This window comes from Amia ocellicauda, chromosome 2, assembly GCF_036373705.1.
Source record: "Amia ocellicauda isolate fAmiCal2 chromosome 2, fAmiCal2.hap1, whole genome shotgun sequence".
Taxonomy (NCBI): Eukaryota; Metazoa; Chordata; class Actinopteri; order Amiiformes; family Amiidae; genus Amia; species Amia ocellicauda.
In genome coordinates this window covers 41,120,408-41,138,139 of record NC_089851.1, presented here as the reverse complement: position 1 = coordinate 41,138,139, position 17,732 = coordinate 41,120,408, and the positions used below count along the sequence as shown (strand labels likewise).

General features: G+C 38.6%; 1 protein-coding gene across 5 annotated transcripts in view; it reads left to right on the top strand.

Moving 5' to 3' along the window:
• The window catches only part of LOC136771449 (disco-interacting protein 2 homolog C), a 280,332-nt gene that overhangs the window by 167,909 nt on the left and 94,691 nt on the right, over positions 1-17,732 (top strand). For 3 of the 5 annotated variants that reach the window (XM_066723806.1, XM_066723798.1, XM_066723789.1), the window contains exon 6: positions 14,775-14,906. In XM_066723806.1, the coding sequence (XP_066579903.1) occupies positions 14,775-14,906 (132 nt within the window). Of the gene's footprint in view, positions 1-1,657; positions 1,781-14,774; positions 14,907-17,732 lie in introns of all 5 variants that reach the window. The other 2 variants (XM_066723781.1, XM_066723775.1) reach the window with 1 other exon arrangement.

Sequence of the window (17,732 nt, the reverse complement as noted above, 5' to 3'; positions counted from 1 at the left end):
TGAAAACACAACACATATTGGCTACATGTGTGATTTAAAATACATGTATATGTCTGGATTGGATAAGCTCAGTGGTCCTCTCATCCAAACTGCACAAGACGACCTCTCTTAAACGAGACATTTTTCACATTAAGTCTTAACTTATAACGGGAACATGAGCCCCCCACTCAAATGTAGTCTATTGAACTTCACAAGCAGCCTAAATTAATCTCTGGGTCACCTTGGGACTTTTGCTGGTCTGACCGTTCACTTTCAGATGCACCTGAGCATGAGCACAGCAGCGTATGGGTGTGCCTCTCAACCACAGGTGTGCATCAATGATCAGATGGTTTTCGGCCAAGATTCCAGCTTTTGATACGTTTGGTTCATTTCACTGTTGTGACAGTTGTTTCTCAAGGAAAAATATTTTACTTCATATCTGTGACAGATGTGCATTAAAGGGAAGACATGGAATGATGGAACGAAGTTGGGCATCATTTCAGCTGAACCAGTCCAATTGTAAATAATCACTCCGAGTGTGTGTGGTTTAAAAGAAGTCTAAAATTGGATGTCTCATTTGCATTGAGTTTGGACATTTTTTTCCACAAAAAACAGTGGAACTGTGTGTATTTGGCAACTTTGACTGGGGTATAAACGGTTACTTTGGAAATGTTGCTTCTGGCTGTCTAACAATAACAAAAGAGCTCTGAACATATCTGTGAGCAATAGGTTAGGATCACAGAGATAGTAAGACATTTAAAGAAATCAAGTTAATTTGTGTAATGTCAGACCCTTGGAGAGAACAAGAACATTCATGTGTATCTTTCAATGTATAACTGTGTATAAAGTTTATTCAGGAGATATTTAGAAGGCATTTGATAATGGTTTCTGTAGGCCTCCATCACCCATGAAAGAGATTTGAAGACTTACTTACAAAGATAACTAAGAGGTCCTTTAAAACCTAAATGCCAGGACATTAAATCTTTGATAAGTAGTGTTTTTGTGTGTGTGTTTTAAAGCAGTTGAGTTGAAATTGTATCACTGTGTCCCTGGTAGATTAAATAAATGCAACTCGAAATCCTTCTTAAAGGCAGGGATTACATTACGATTTGTACAAATTCAGCCCTGTTGGTAGTTTGTGTGTTTTTTCTTTTTATGATGATCATGCATTTTTTTCAACTAAACATATACAGTACATATAGTTAATATTATAACGATCCTCTTTTCATGATCCATTCAGGGTCATTTTGCCCAAAATAACTTTTACTTTCCCTTTACTTGAAATGCATCCATACCTTATGCCCAAAATGAGCTGGTCATGTCAAGACATTCAGATGAACTTGCTGTGTGTGTATGTGCAGTATCGGTGAGATTTTAAAAAGGGGAAGATAAGAAGATGGTCACAAAGTGATTTGGAAAGCAGAAAGTGGGATAGATATGCGATGTTTTATGTAAACCCTTTCAAGAGGGCTTTACTCAGTGACCGTGGTGTATCCTTAAAAATCACTTTTTACCATCACCTTCTCTAATTTACCTCTTTGGAAAATCACACTGGGTGTTGTTAATGATTCCCCCACCCTTAAGCTATCGTCAGTGCCAGGAGCTGGTCTGTGCACGGCCTCGGTCAGTGCAGCAGGTGTGGAGCGGCTCTAAGGTTGTGGTTTTCCCTCACATGCAGGGCCCATTGCTCACCTTTCACTGAAGAGAAAAGCATTGCCCGGCACAGTTGAGAACGGAAACTCATTGCGTCGGTCCTGTGAATTTGGATCAGAGCTGGCCTGGCCGCCCCTGGAGTCAGAGGGTCAGTATTGCTGCTGTGCAACGCTGCTCTCGCCCTGCCCCCTCCCCACCCCACCCCACCCCACGAGAGGCGTGGCTTATCAGTGTGTCATTCATGGAGTTCATGCTGTGGTGTACCATTCCCCACGTAGCTAGGCTCAAAGTATCAGTGCTACGAATGTGTGACTGAGAGCTTTTGGTGATGTGTGTCTGATGTCCATGTTTGAATGACTGAGAGCCTATACACCAATGCAAAAAGGGGGCATTCATATATATATATATATATATATATATATATATATATATATATATATATATATATATATATAATTTTGTTATTTTTTTGTTATTTTATAATTATATGTTTTTTGTTTTGTTTTTTAATGATCTCTTTATAAGTATGTGAAGTTAGAAGTTTCAAACATTGCTTTTTATGTGTGATACTAGTTTGAGGTGGCGGGGTGCAGCCTTGCTGTGTCTGTACCGGCTGACTGTCTGCTTTTAGATAGTCTCTTTGTTCGTCTTAATCTGTCTTTAATGCATAGTGCCACACCATGTACATTCGCCTCTACCTAACTTCCAATCCCTTCAAATTAATCAATAGCATTAACATCTCATTGGTATGTAACTTGCACGTCTGTAAGATGCTCACAACCCCCAACCATGTTTTATTTTTGTGTTGTCATTTCCAGTAGCTCTTCATTACATTCTCATTTCAGACTTGCGTTCAGTTCTGAGCAGGTTGAAGAGATTTAACTTTCTATTCTTCTTCTTATTATTATTTTACAGATTATATGATGGTTTTATTTTCATCAACTCATGCAGTTCATATATTTTTTTCCAACCTACCTACCCATTATTTTCTATGTTTGTTTCTAATTTGTGGATTAGTATAAGTAGTTTCAGTTTTTTTCCAAAAAGCATTGTTTTCTGCAATCTAATAATTTTGCCCCTGATTTGTATGAAGACACAAAAGCATCTCCTCTGTGTCTTCACCTGAGACTACTGAAGAAAATGACCTCACTGGAAATAATACAGCAAGCAGCTAAAGGATTAACTGTAGCAGCAAATTAACTAAATACCACTATACTACATTTTTCTAATAATAAGATTGTAATTTTGTTTAGTAATGTGGGACACGTAAGATTTTCATCATTCTGGTTATCTGTATTTTCATCCAATACTAAATTAAAGGCATATAACACAAATGAACACTAAGATGGGCAAAGAACATTCTTTTATATAGATCTGCATATATTTTGGCTTTCTGTTGCTGTGTTGAACAACACAAAACATACATTATTCATATGCATTACAAAAATGTCCCTATATTATTTTGTCTATAATAGTGAACTGCTTAATTGTGGGTTTTGTTTAAGATTTTGAAATAAAATGGTATGTATGAAAGCTACACATGTGGTACAGTAAGTACTTAGAGGACAAATATCTAGTTCCGAGGCATTAATTTTTCTGTTGTTTTTCAGCAAAATAAAATGTTGCTCTATGCTTTGGTCTGCTGGTATTTAGGGTGTATACAATATGACACCAGAATTCCTTGATTGTATCAATGTAATTAATGGTCTTATTTTTGGTCATATAATAGAAGAAGAGACAACATTTTGAGTCAAGAACCCGTAAATGTCTAGCAGCAAGCATTCTCAGACACCACTGCAGTGTGTTTTAAAACTACATTTTTGGAGAAAAGAACTTCCCTTTTGTGTATGATATATCCACCGCCAAAGTATGGCCCTGTAAAATTTTCTAAGAAATATCTTGGATGTGCAATATATAAAATGTCCAGCAGTCCAGAGCTGGTAATGCAGGTGCTACTAAAACTTTGATGTAAATGTTGATACAGTTCAATATTTAGTCTTTGTGCACCCTAGTTTTGTAGTAATGGTTAGGGCTATAGACTCTTGAGTGGAGGATTGTGGGTTCAATCCCAGGTGGGGCACACTGCTGCTACAGTGAGGGAAAAAAGTATTTGATCCCCTGCTGATTTTGTACATTTGCCCACTGAAAAATAAATGATCAGTCTATAATTTTAATGGTAGGTGTATTTTAACAGTGAGAGACGGAATAACAGCAAAAAAATCCAGAAAAACGCATTTCAAAAAAGTTATACATTGATTTGCATGTTAATGAGGGAAATAAGTATTTTATCCCCTATCAATCAACAAGATTTCTGGCTCCCAGGTGTCTTTTATACAGGTAACAAGCTGAGATTAGGAGCACTCTCTTAAAGGGAGTGCTCCTAATCTCAGCTCGTTACCTGTATAAAAGACACCTGTCCACAGAAGCAATCAATCAATCAGATTCCAAAGTCTCCACCATGGCCAAGACCAAAGAGCTGTCCAAGGATGTCAGGGACAAGATTGTAGACCTACACAAGGCTGGAATGGGCTACAAGACCATCGCCAAGCAGCTTGGTGAGAAGGTGACAACAGTTGGTGCGATTATTCGCAAATGGAAGAAACACAATATAACTGTCAGTCTCCCTCAGTCTGGGGCTCCATGCAAGATCTCACCTCGTGGAGTTTCAATGATCATGAGAACGGTGAGGAATCAGCCCAGAACTACACGGGAGGATCTTGTTAATGATCTCAAGGCAGCTGGGACCATAGTCACCAAGAAAACAACTGGTAACACACTATGCCGTGAAGGACTGAAATCCTGCAGCGCCCGCAAGGTCCCCCTGCTCAAGAAAGCACATGTACAGGCCCGTCTGAAGTTTGCCAATGAACATCTGAATGATTCAGAGGAGAACTGGGTGAAAGTGTTGTGGTCAGATGAGACCAAAATCGAGCTCTTTGGCATCAACTCAACTCGCAGTGTTTGGAGGAGGAGGAATGACCCCAAGAACACCATCCCCACCGTCAAACATGGAGGTGGAAACATTATGTTTGGGGGTGTTTTTCTGCTAAGGGGACAGGACAACTGCACCGCATCAAAGGGACAATGGACGGGGCCATGTACCGTCACATCTTGGGTGAGAACCTCCTTCCCTCACCCAAGGCATTGAAAATGGGTCGTGGATGGGTATTCCAGCATGACAATGACCCAAAACACACAGCCAAGGCAACAAAGGAGTGGCTCAAGAAGAAGCACATTAAGGTCCTGGAGTGGCCTAGCCAGTCTCCAGACCTTAATCCCATAGAAAATCTGTGGAGGGAGCTGAAGGTTCGAGTTGCCAAACGTCAGCCTCGAAACCTTAATGACTTGGAGAGGATCTGCAAAGAGGAGTGGGACAAAATCCCTCCTGAGATGTGTGCAAACCTGGTGGCCAACTACAAGAAACGTCTGACCTCTGTGATTGCCCGCAAGGGTTTTTCCACCAAGTACTAAGTCGAAGGGGTCAAATACTTATTTCCCTCATTAACATGCAAATCAATCAAACTTTTTTGAAATGCATTTTTCTGGATTTTTTTGTTGTTATTCTGTCTCTCACTGTTAAAATACACCTACCATTAAAATTATAGTCTGATCATTTCTTTGTCAGTGGGCAAACGTACAAAATCAGCAGGGGATCAAATACTTTTTCCCCCACTGTATACCCTAGAGGTGCTTTACCTAGTTTGCTACAGTAAAAACACAGCTGTATAACTGTGTAATCTTATTTTAAAATAATGGGATATGTTGTAACAGTTGCCCTGGAAAAAAGTGTGCTAAGAAATAATAAATAATAATAAATAGCAGATTGTAATTCAAGCTGATCTGCCATTCTCCTGAGCCAGACTAACACTTTGGAGTATTAAGAACTCTTTGCATGGCCGTCAGACCTCAGTCACATTAAACACACCAGCTTTCCTACAGAGATCAATAGTACATGACACAGTACCAACAATGGAAAAATTGAGAAGATGCAAACTTAGCGCTGTGTGGGGCCTTGGCAGTGCAGTAAGCAGTAGATGCTTCCACTGTAGTTGAGGGAACTAGTGTTCAGTGCCAGGGGCTACATACAGTCTGGGTGTTATCAGGTTGGTTTGCATTTTCAAGACTGCGAGGATGGCGGTTCATGAGTGACAGCTGCCTGGAGGGCAAAGCACACTGTATTGCTGGCGTCCAGTCAGTCAAAGGGGGCGCTGTTCCACAGAATGCCTGGTGTGCCATTCCTGCTTAATCCCAGGCAGTGCTCAGCAGCCTTGATCCAGATTCTGGACACAGTCTGGATCAGAACTGCTCTCTGATGTCTGGGTACTAGGGAGCTTAGTCTGTCCTTTTTCTGCACTTTCATAATGAAGTGCACAAATGTGACCTGTTGGGGCAGTTCCATAGTGATGGATATGCCCTTGTCAATAGCCCAAGGTGATGAAATCTAAAGGAGTAGTCATATTTATTACCTTTAATGGTTCCCAGATGAACACGTGTACCTTTCCACCCACTGGGACTTTATCATCCTGATAGTCATGGCAGAGTTAGTAACTAATATAGTAACGGGTGGACAACAAGCTTCCATTATGAATGCTGTCATTTGCGATTGTAGTGCGGTGCAAGTTTACATGGTTAAACAAACAAACAAACAAAAGAAAAATACATTTTTTTGTGTGCCTTGGTTTCAAAACATCCTGAATCATATACAACTACTAGAAGAATATTCATATCAAACAGTATTCCCATAATGACAGCAAGAGGAGCAGTATGCGTTTCACACCAGACATGTAAAATTAAAGTGGTCTGGCTGGCTGTGTATCAGCAATTTCCAATCTTAAGGCCCACGGGAATTTCCTTTTTTTTGCTTTTGCTTTTGCAGCCAGCACATTTAGATTCCATGTGAGTGTTTATAAGTTTCTGTTATTTTGGTCAGTTATATAAGGAGCTCGTAGCTTTACATGACAGTCATCCTTATAAATGAGAGAGTGAGCTGTGGTTAGAATGGAGAGCTCCGGGGGTGGGAGGCAAGCGTCCTTGTTCTGCCATTGTTAGTCATGCGCTGGAGTCTGTGCAGTCTGCTTGAATTGGGCATAGCTAACCACTGGACCCTTACACTCCCTGGACCTCCATAAAAAGTCCATTATTTTATATCAGTTTTAGATAAAGAACCCCCCCATGCCCCCTGCCAGATAAATACATTTTATATTTTCTAAAATAAAACATTGATCTGCTGCACAGTGTTTCATTAGACACATACATATCATTGTTTTAGTGTTGTTTTTTTTGTCTGGTTGATTTTGTCCATTTGAGAAAATTACAAGTGTGTGAGTAATAAATCCACTGTCTGAAGCCTGCCTTTCCTTACAGACTTGATTGATAAGTTTCAGCTTATGGGCTTGTGAAAATGCACTGCTTTTTATATGCATTTTAAATTAATTGTATACCACGCGATCTCCTGCTTTAATGAATACCAATATACTGGAGTGTTCATGATGGGTTGCTGGAGTCATTCATATACTTCGGCTGATTGCCCTTAACTGCCAGGGCTGAGTTTGTGAAAGTGGGTTTTACCGTGCTTGATGTTCAGAACGGAGTGAGAGAGGGTGTGTGTGTGTGAGAGAGATTCATTGAAATGCTCCTCACCCACAATCCCAAATTGTGTTTGGAATGATATTTCATGCCTAAGTGGTCAATCCAAGTGAAATCAAGTGAAAAATGGCAGATAGCTTGTGACAGTAAATAGTTTAGCAATGGGCACTGAAAAAACATAAAACAGCACGATGGGAGACTTTTAAACATCTGGCACTGGCAGAGGGTTTCAAAGAAAGTATTATGAAGAAAAGAGAAAAGTGCAAGCAGAGAAAAGCATTGTGATATTTTGCTTGTCCTTCTACACTTCCACAGAAATGTCCTCACTGGAAACTAATTTAAACCAAGGAAAGTAGAAGAAAAACTCACAGGAAAGTAGGATGCATTATCTGGGCTTTTTAACATGCAGATGATTCTGAATGGGGAAAACAAGCACAGAGACCACGATTTGGTGTCTGTTTATAATTCAGCATGAAGTATAACTGATCATTAGGAATGATTTTGAAAATGCGTAGGTAGCGTCTCTGCCATCTGCGCGTTAGAGCTGGACCTCTTTTTTTTTTTTTTTTTTTTAAGATGCTTCAGCCCAAAATGTTAGTGATTGTAATATTGTTTATGTAATTTAAGACCTAAGTCTTTAGTAATTACAGTGCAAATCCAGGTACACTGACTATATGCCCCATCTCCTTTTAACACTATTGGGCGTAAACCTGTTGTACATTTTCCAGGCAGTACAAACCTTAACTGCCGACAGTAATGCTGACAGTCTCTCTTTCCCAGAACTCATTCACACATGCTAGCTCACGCATACACAAACACAGACTCTCTTACACACACATTCTCATGGACATGCACACTCACACACATACAGACTCATACACACACACACACACACACACACACGGGCACACTCTCACAGATACAGACTCATACACACACACACAAACGCTCACACACACAATACACACACATGGGACACACATATTTAAAAGACCCATCTTACATTGACCCAACGCTTGCATGCTTTTAGACCTCATCACATTAACTTATTCCACTTGAGAATCTACAGTGCAGAGAGTAATTCTATGCAATAGCCTCTTTTATTGAATTTCAGCGTCTAGTGAAAAGGCCCCCTGTTTCAGGTTGCCGTTCTGTTCACATTCAGTCAGTTTTGCACTAAATATGAAAACAGGTTTCCAGCCTTACAAAGACGCACATTATTGTGATTTGTGTAATATACAGTGGTTCTCAAAATTATTCACCCCCCTTGGACATCATAATGGATTTAATCAGGAGTTTTTGCCACTGATCAACACAGAACATGTCCATACTATCAAAGTGAAAAATATAATCTGCAAATTGTTCTAAATTAATTACAAATACAAAACCGAAAATAATTGAATGCATAAGTAATCACTCTCTTCAGTTAATATTTGGTAGAGGCACCTTTGGCAGCTGCAATAAGAAGATAATTTAATACTTTTACTAGTGCTGTTGCAGTACTATGATTAGTACAGAAACTGGACTGAAAGACCTCAAAAACACTCTAGGATTTTCACAAGGAAGGGGAGATTGGGATTGTCAGGGTTGAGTTTTTTAAGAACTGGTGTGATGGCAGCTGTTTTCATGGTGGAAGCGACAGAACCAGCAAGCAGTGAAGTATGAACAGGAAGGCATTTCACTGTAAGGGAGGTGGGCATAGGATCAAGCAGGCAAGTTGTAGCTCTGGATTTTGACACAAGCTTGATAACAAAGTTATAGTCGACAGGAACATTTGTGAAAAGTGAGAGGAGCAGAGCAATGGGGAGGAGGGACAGGGACAGTGGATGCAGGAGGAGTCTGGTTGATTTGATCATAAATAGGATTATTTGAAAGAAGGTGAGGAAATCATTGCACAGAGTGGAAGATGGAGTAATTGGAAAAGTTTCAGCAGGACGTAGGAGCTTGTTGATCGTAAAGCACAGAGATCTGGTGTTTCCTTGGTTGTGAGTAATTAAGTCTGCATCATATGTGTTTTTGGCTGCAACCAGTGCTGATTTGTACAGTGAAACATAAATAATAATAATAATAATAATAATAATTTATTTATTTATTTATTTATTAGCAGGTGCCCTTATCCAGGGGCAACTTACAAAATATAAGCACAATACAAAGTGCAAAAATTCAGTGCAAAGCAAAAAGTATTACTTATATGCTTATATGCTAGGGCATGGGCCATAAGGCCAGTTCTGAGAGGCGCTCAAGGCGACGACCAGTGGCTTTCACCTAGACCTTACCTCAGATGTATACCATGAGGCAGCAGGATTATATTTTTTTGTAAATATTTCTGAAAGGTATTGTGCATTTAGCTGAGGGGGGAGATGTAGACAAAGTGATTTAAAACAGAACAGCCACATGATCCGAGATGGAAAGGTGAAAAGTGGTGGTACCAGAGGAACAGACAATGTCAAGAGTGTGGCCATGGGAGTGAGTGAGGAAATCAACGTGTTGTATAAAATTAAAGCTGTAAAGTAGATTAAAACAATCAACAGTAAATTAACAATGTTCAGAGTCAACGTGGATATTGTGGTCAGCTCAATTTACAAATATATTGTAAATATTATTATGTAGCCTAAGATTATTTGGTTTGCCAGAAATACAAATCAATTTAAATAGTTTCTAAGAGGAGAGGTTTGAATTATTTGCTTTAAAGTTAATTTTGATATAATTATTGGATGGATGCATACTTCATACTGGCTTTTCATGAGCAGTGTCTGTGTATTTTATGTTATTGAGTAGAATGTGTTTCTAATTTTCATGTGTTTTTTACAAGTGTTTTTTCTTCTCTTATGGTGAAGTACAAATGCCAAGCACTCTTTTCACTGTGTTCTTCCATTTCAGAGGTGTATACCAAATACTTCCTTATAATTATTTTATTGTTGTGTTCTGTAGGATTTTTCTAGGTTATAGTTTGATTTTTATTGAACTGCAGATGGGGTACAGATGCAATAACAAGGTGGGGGAGCTAATTTAGAAGCCTTTAATCATGTATATTTTCTGTCAGCACGTTTGTGGTTTTGGATTGATTTCTTATGAGGAAAGAATACAAACTTTCAGTTCTATAAAACAAAGTCACTTTTGGCAGTTGCGAAAAGAGCTACAGTTAAGCTCCAACAGTTCAAACTTTATATAACCTCAGTCTCTGAAAAAGCAGTATTCTCATATTCTTGTTGAACTTTTTTCCTTGAAATATTGTGATGCTGATTTTTGTAACCATTTAGACCAGAGATCATCAAACTGTGGTCAGTGGTTCACAAGCTTCTATCAGGTGGTCAGCAGAAGGTTACAATGTTAAAGTAGGAGAGATGCACCGAATGGATCATTCTATTCCAAATTCAAGACCAACTTTAATGAAACTCTACTGAAGTAGGAATAAAGTATTGACCCGCACACACAATTTTAAGTGTAAAATTAGAGAACATTGTTACATTGTTTTGGAGCTGGCTTCAGAGGTGGGTGTCCAATAAGTATCCTTAATTTGGGATCTCTAATCCTGGTTTACAATCTATAACTTTACATAGTGTAAGTGTGTACAGCTGGGGTGCAGTTTACATTCAAGGTTTGGGGTAAATTGAAGAGGGTCATAGGTTTTGGGAGAGGTTCATCTAGTGATACAGGGGAAGGTAGGTGGTCTTGCAGTTACATTTAAGTTTTTTTTTTGTGGCTTAATATTTTCACAAATTAAGCAACATTTAGCACTAGATGTGAGATTAGAGATCGAATTTGGGTTCGATTTTTTCATGGATGGGTTAAAGTTCAAATCCCCAGGGAATGTTGGCTGGTTATGGCTAGGGGTCTGTTTCTTATTACAGTTTGGTTGAGGGCTGGGCATACATTTTGGTGTTTGCCATTGTTGGGGTTCTACCTATAGTTTAGGCTAACAATAAAATAGTTTAATATTCATACAATGAGATTATTCATGTAATACAATGGTTTGTAGTGTCAAGACTTTTCTGTCACTACCACACAATGTCATGGTCAACACAAGGTTTTTCTTAGAATATTTTGTAAATTTATAGCTGAAATTAAGATTACATTCTGGGCTAGGGAGAGGGTTCGATTCTCTAGCAAATGTAGACTGCACTTAATGTTAGGTTTACATTTACATGTTTACATGTTTTTGTTAGGGTTTGGATGGTGCTGTCTACAGAGATTGCACCAAGAGATTGGGCCACTCTACCAGTGGATTAAGCACACACTGACCTGTAGCTGGAAACACATTGTTAATCACATTAAGAAAAGCCTTTACTGTGTCAGCATAGCTCCCTTCTCCGAGGTGTATGTTTCAAGATAGTGGGGGAGCTTTTTAATGCTCAGAGAAAGGCCATGCTACAGTAGACAAATATTTGCACAGAAGAAAAATGTATGTGCTTCGATCAGTCTATCCTGTATTAGGACTGGGAAGACCTAAGAAAGTTTGAGACTAACAAAGTGGTGTTTTCTCCAGGCACCCCGGTTTCCTCCCACCGTCCAAAGATATGCGGGTTAGTTTGATTGGTCTCTCTGCCTTGCCCTGTGTGCGTGTGTCTGTCTGTGTGTGTTGCCCAGCGAAGGCCTGGTGTCCTGTCCTGCCCTATGCCTACTGGGATTGGCTCCAGCTTCCCAGCAACCCTGGGATAATCGGTTTTCAAGATGGATGGATATTTTATTTTATTTTTTTTATCATGGAAGCTTGAGAAAAGGCATCACATATTCTTTGAACCATACATCTATAAACCTGGATTTCACATTATGGATGTCAAAGTCAAAAATAGGAAAGAAAAAAGTGTTGGTCATGACTACATTTAGATTGTTGTTCAGTTAGCGATAGACTATGCTCATAGCAACCATTGTTTAATTAGAGAGCACACCTTGTGAGGGGTCTTCAGGAGAGCTAGTTGTTTAAAACACAGAAGGAAGTTATGTGGCCTCAGTATGGCAAGCCATATTGTCATTTATAGATATCTCTAAATCATTTAAAGATTTCTGCAAATATTTCAAGATATCTTCAAATAATTCCAGATATCTTCAAATATTTCAAGATATCTCTAAATCATTTAAAGATATCTGCAAATCATTTAAAGATATCTTCAAATAACATCCTGTTCATTTAGAGATATCTGCAAATCACTTTCTGTTAACTTGTTCTTTCATTTCTATGTAACTGAATAAGGAAACAGTAAGTGATAATCTCAGCCAAAATACAGGAAGTCATTTGCAGATATCTCTTAATGATTTGCAGATATCTCTTAATGATTTGCAGATATCTTCAAATGATTTAGAGATATCTTCAAATCATTTAGAGATATCTGCAAATCATTTAGAGATATCTGCAAATCATTTAGAGATATCTTTAAAAAAACACCTTGATACCTCTAAATTGTTTGCAGATATCTCTAAATCATTTATATATATTTAAATGATTTAGAGAGATCTTTAAATATTTGAAGATATCTTTAAATGCATTTAGAGATATCTCTAAATGATAATTTGGCTTGCCATACCTCAGATCTATGTGTTTCCTTCCACTTCATGTATCCCCATTCAGTTTCAGTGCAGATGTACTCATCTCAGAAGACTTTGTTTGCTGTGATCAGAATGTACTCCTATGGGGATTAGTGTAAACCGCTTAGAGCAAATAACTTTACCTCATTAAAGGTATTCACATTTTTCTGCCCTCTCGCTTTGTGTTTTTTGTGTTTGTTTTTTTTTTTAGTTTTTTAGTTTTTTTTGCATTTCACTTTTTAATTTTAATATCCTTTACTTTTTAGGTTTTAAATTCCAGCAGCAGCTGTGTAGCATAAGTGGCATGTGCAGGGAAATGGACACTGTAAAACTACAGATGATAATCAGTGCTAGTCTTTCTTGGAGAGATCTTAGATCAAAAAGCTTATGTTTAAAACCTCAGGGATTTGTTATTAATTAAGAATCCCCCCCCCCCCCCCAAAAAAAAAAAAAACACCTCTGAAAGTACAACATTTCTGAACTTCTTTTACATGAGTTACATGATGGTCAGAATATTTTAAGATGTTTTTTTTTTTCGTGTTCTTAAATATTTGGTGGATAATTCTTTAAGATAGACTGTTGATTCACAGAAGATTAATCTCTAATTATCTGTAATCATATATCCAGCAATCATATATTCTACTTCACCTAGAAATCAAAGTTCTTCAGAGCTTTTCAATTAGCACTGTATAGTTCGGGCTTTCTGGTATAAATGGGTAACTTTCAGTTTCTAAGGTTTTTAATCACACAGCTAGTCTGTGATCATATAAGCTTACATAAGAACATAAAGTTTACAATCGAGAGGAGGCCATTCAACCCATCATGCTTGTTTAGTGTCCATTAATAACGAAGTGATCAAAGGATCACTTCCAGTTTCTTTTTAAATGTTCACACATTTTCAGCTTAAACAACATCGCTGGGGAGTTTGTTACATTTGTTTGTGTCAGTACAACATATAAACACAATCAAAGTTCTTGTAACAAATGTCAGCATTGTTTTACAATTAGCAGTAAATGGAAAATGCAATGCATGACTTAAGCTTCATATTTGCTCATGAATGTTTTATTTGTGTTGCATTATTACACTGGAGAGTAGCTAAACATGTGCAATATATATATATATATATATATATATATTTTTTTTTTTTTTTTTTTATTCACTACCCCCAAACTCAGAAAGCATATAAATACAGCTCTCACTTTGAACTGGTAAAAATAAAACAATAAACTCAAAATCAAGAACACTATTATGTAATTAAGCAACTTAAATGCTGTACTGCTGTGAAAACCATCTGGTAACGTAGTTGGTACAGTCTTAATGCAATACTCACAAGAAATAGTCAGATAAAGTTCAGTAGTTTACTTGCTGATGGTATAAGAGGACATGCTTGGTTCCTAGTGAAATAACTCTGCTCCACTGGGAGCGGTCTGCTGAAAGATTTGCTATATCAGTGTAAATTATATTAGTGTCCATAATAGTTTAAATTGAGCTGTACACTCACAACTGCCTCAAAATAGACAGTTTCCAGGTGGCTGGAGCTTCTGATGCACTCAGGATCCAGTGTTGAGAGGTGCCACTCTCCTTAGTACATCTCCTCCTCAGTGTCTAGGAAGCTACGCAGGAGACAGGAGAGGATGTTGCACACTAAGAGGACCCCACGTTTATTTGATATTCATGGCACTCTGAAATGAAATTGCCTTTCTTTATTGAAATAGCAATGCCTTAACATACTGCAGAAACCAATAGCAAACATGTGGTTGTTTTAGCATGCTGTCACTGTCAGTATGAAAATGAGCAGTTTCTCTCCATGTTGAGCCACATGCATGTACTTCACAATCACATCCTTGTTTTGGAAACTTTTTAAACTGTTTTTGCGCAGCGAGGTTCAATCTGTTTTCTTTTTTTCTTTTCTGTAGTCAGGAACGATAGGGTGTTCAAGTTATGCTGTTTTAGTTTTTTTTGTTTTTTTGTCTGTGTGTTTTTCTCTATTCTGTGGTCAAATTAACTCACGTTCTGCCTTACTTTGCGTCTAGAAAACCACTCTGCACCTCCAGATGTTACCACTTACACCACAGAGCACTCCATACAGGTAGAAAGGCCCACGGGATCCACATCCAGAGCGGCGCCCAAGTACGGCAATGCAGAGCTGATGGAGACTGGAGACGGTAAGCGCTCAGAAGGTTTTGTGTGGTAAGTGCTTCAGCTTGGGGTGCTGTTAAGATCCGGCTCCTGGCAGACTCGAAGCATCTCAGGAAGCAATCTGGTGGGGCGGGAAATGAAAGAAACATAAACAAAACAAAAGCACAAGCCTGAATAGGACAAATTTGAACCTTCAGCCATTTGACCATTCCAGTCCTGGCTTTTGCTGATGCTGAACATCAGCTGCTAGGAGATTAATCTTCTAGAAAAAAAGAGAGGAAACTGAGTCGAACTAAATAACAGAAAGCCACAGTGTTTGAATAGAGACATGGAATGTGTTGATGGTTTCTGAAAAAAACAAAGGCTGTGGGGAGGCATGTGACAGTCATCTGGTCATCTGGTGCTTTGATGTGGTTCTAGCTAAGTGATTTTACCCTCTCGGTATGCAGATTTGTACAGTTCCCTGTTTTGATCTACAATAGGAAAGGCCGTCTCAGCATCGTGCATTTTTAGCTGTTCATTAAAATGTTTAAGTAATTTTTTTTATTTTTTATATATATATATATATATATATATATACACACACACACACACACAGAGACGGGTGACAAATTAAAGGAAAAACCTGAATGAATGAGTGGAGGAACACCTCCAAAAAGGTACAATTGAGCAATTAACATCCTATCATCCCAACATCCTATCGTGCTCTGTGACATGCTGAGCAGGCACAGCTGACCTCGATTTTGGATCAAGATGGCAAGAGGAAAGGATCTAATGCCCGTTTCCACAGGCTTAAGCTTCTGGATGTGTCTGTGTTTTGTGGACGGTTAACGATCTGCTGCCAGACGTGGCCGTAAGAGTCCGTCACGCCCCCCCAAGGAAATACTTCCCTTTCAGAAGCGGAGATGTGTGCTTGACTTGAGACAGACAGGGAAGAGATCGGATACATTATGTCGGAAGATATAATCTCAAGTGCCATGTGGGATCACAAAGAAATTACAGTTTTATTAGCAGCATGGAGTGAAATCCACGTACAGAAACAATGACTGCTTACAGTTAATATCCGAGTGCATTAAAAACTTGGATTTCACAGGACCCGGTGCCGTGACTAGTCAAAAATAAACTGAAGGATAATAATTGGATCGTAGCAGCTGATTTTATTAATATTTTATGAACAACTGGCCAGTGTTTCAGGCTGTGTTTTGTGAATGTGTGCAGGACAATCCGCAGAGACAATCAGTAGGAAGGCAAACACAATTTAGTTAAGGTGTGTCCATTTACAAGTTAAATTAATGAATAAATAAATACAGCAGATCTGGGTTTCCCTCTAAAACATTAAGGGCTGGTTTAATAAATGCGTCCATAAACGCCATGACTGAGACGCGCACACTTTAGTTCAATTATAACCTACTATATTGTAGCTGGATGATTAATCGTGAAACGTGTGTATTTTGTTTCTACTGTAACTTGCCCTGGTTAAGGACGTCTGATAAGTAAATTATAAATAATACGGCAAAATGTATTGTTTGCAGTTACAAATCTACAGAAAGAGTAATAAGTTAAGGGAGTCACGTTGTGTCGTTTAAAATACATACTAGCACAAATGATAATAATACTAAATGGCAAATATGTATTGTTATTGTTGCACATGGAAAGGTATTATGGGAACGTGCTAGTCTGAATATAATGTTGTCTATACACGTTTAGCTATTTCTAATCTCTCTTAACAGAAACTTGTATTTATTACGCTATCTTCAATCATGTAAAGCGGAAAGAATAAAATACTAAAAGACACTAAAGTCCTTTCCACGTCAGGCTGTATCGCTTTGTAGTGTTGTCCTCTGTCTTTGTTTTTAAAACGAAACACTAAACCAAACCCACAATCGCTCTGCTCCTCCCATAAGAGGGGATGGACTTCACAATGTCCAGGTTTTACAAAAAAAATCTCTGGTACACGTCCCACAAGCCAGTGGAACTGAGGCATTAGTGAAAGAGGGGTCATTATTGTGTCACGAACGGCAGGAGCTTCAGTCACACAGACTGGCTAGTGTTCTCAACAAGTGGGCGAGGGCATGTGTGGCGACACCAAGAGAACGGTACAGGCCTGACTGCTTGACCCCTACAGTGAGGGGGTCCGGAGGCTCTGTTATGCTGTGGGGGGCATTTTCCTAGCATGGTTTGGGTCCACTTGTCCCCTTAGAGGGAAGTGATCATCTTTATCCTATGGTGAAACATTGCTATCCTGATGGGAGTGGTCTCTTCCAGGATGACAATGCCCCCATCCACAGGGCACGAGGGCTCACTGAATGGTTTGAGTATGAAAATTATGTGAATCATATGCTATGGCCTTCACAGTCACCAGATCTCAACCCAGTTGGGAAATTTTTTGACTGTGTTAGACAGCGCTCTCCACCACCACCATCAAAACACCAAATTAGGGAATATCTTTTGGAAGAATGGTGTTTCATCTTTCCAGTAGAGTTCAGAGACTCGTAGAATCTGTGTCAAGAGCACTGAAGCTGTTCTGGCGGCTCGTGGTGCCTAACACCTTACTGAGACGCTATATTACATATATACAGCTCTGGAAAAAATTGCATCCATTCCATTCAGATTTTTATTTGGAATTTAGGAGAAATGTTGTCAGTAGTTTGTAGAATAAAACAAAAATGTTCATTTTACCCAAACACATACCTATAAATAGTAAAACTGATAATTTTCCAGAGCTGTATGTATATATGTATGCGTTTGTATATATATGTATGTGTATGTGTGTGTGTATATATAATATACACACATACACTCATACACACACAAGTTCAAATAAACAAGACTGAGTATTGCATCCAGTTAAA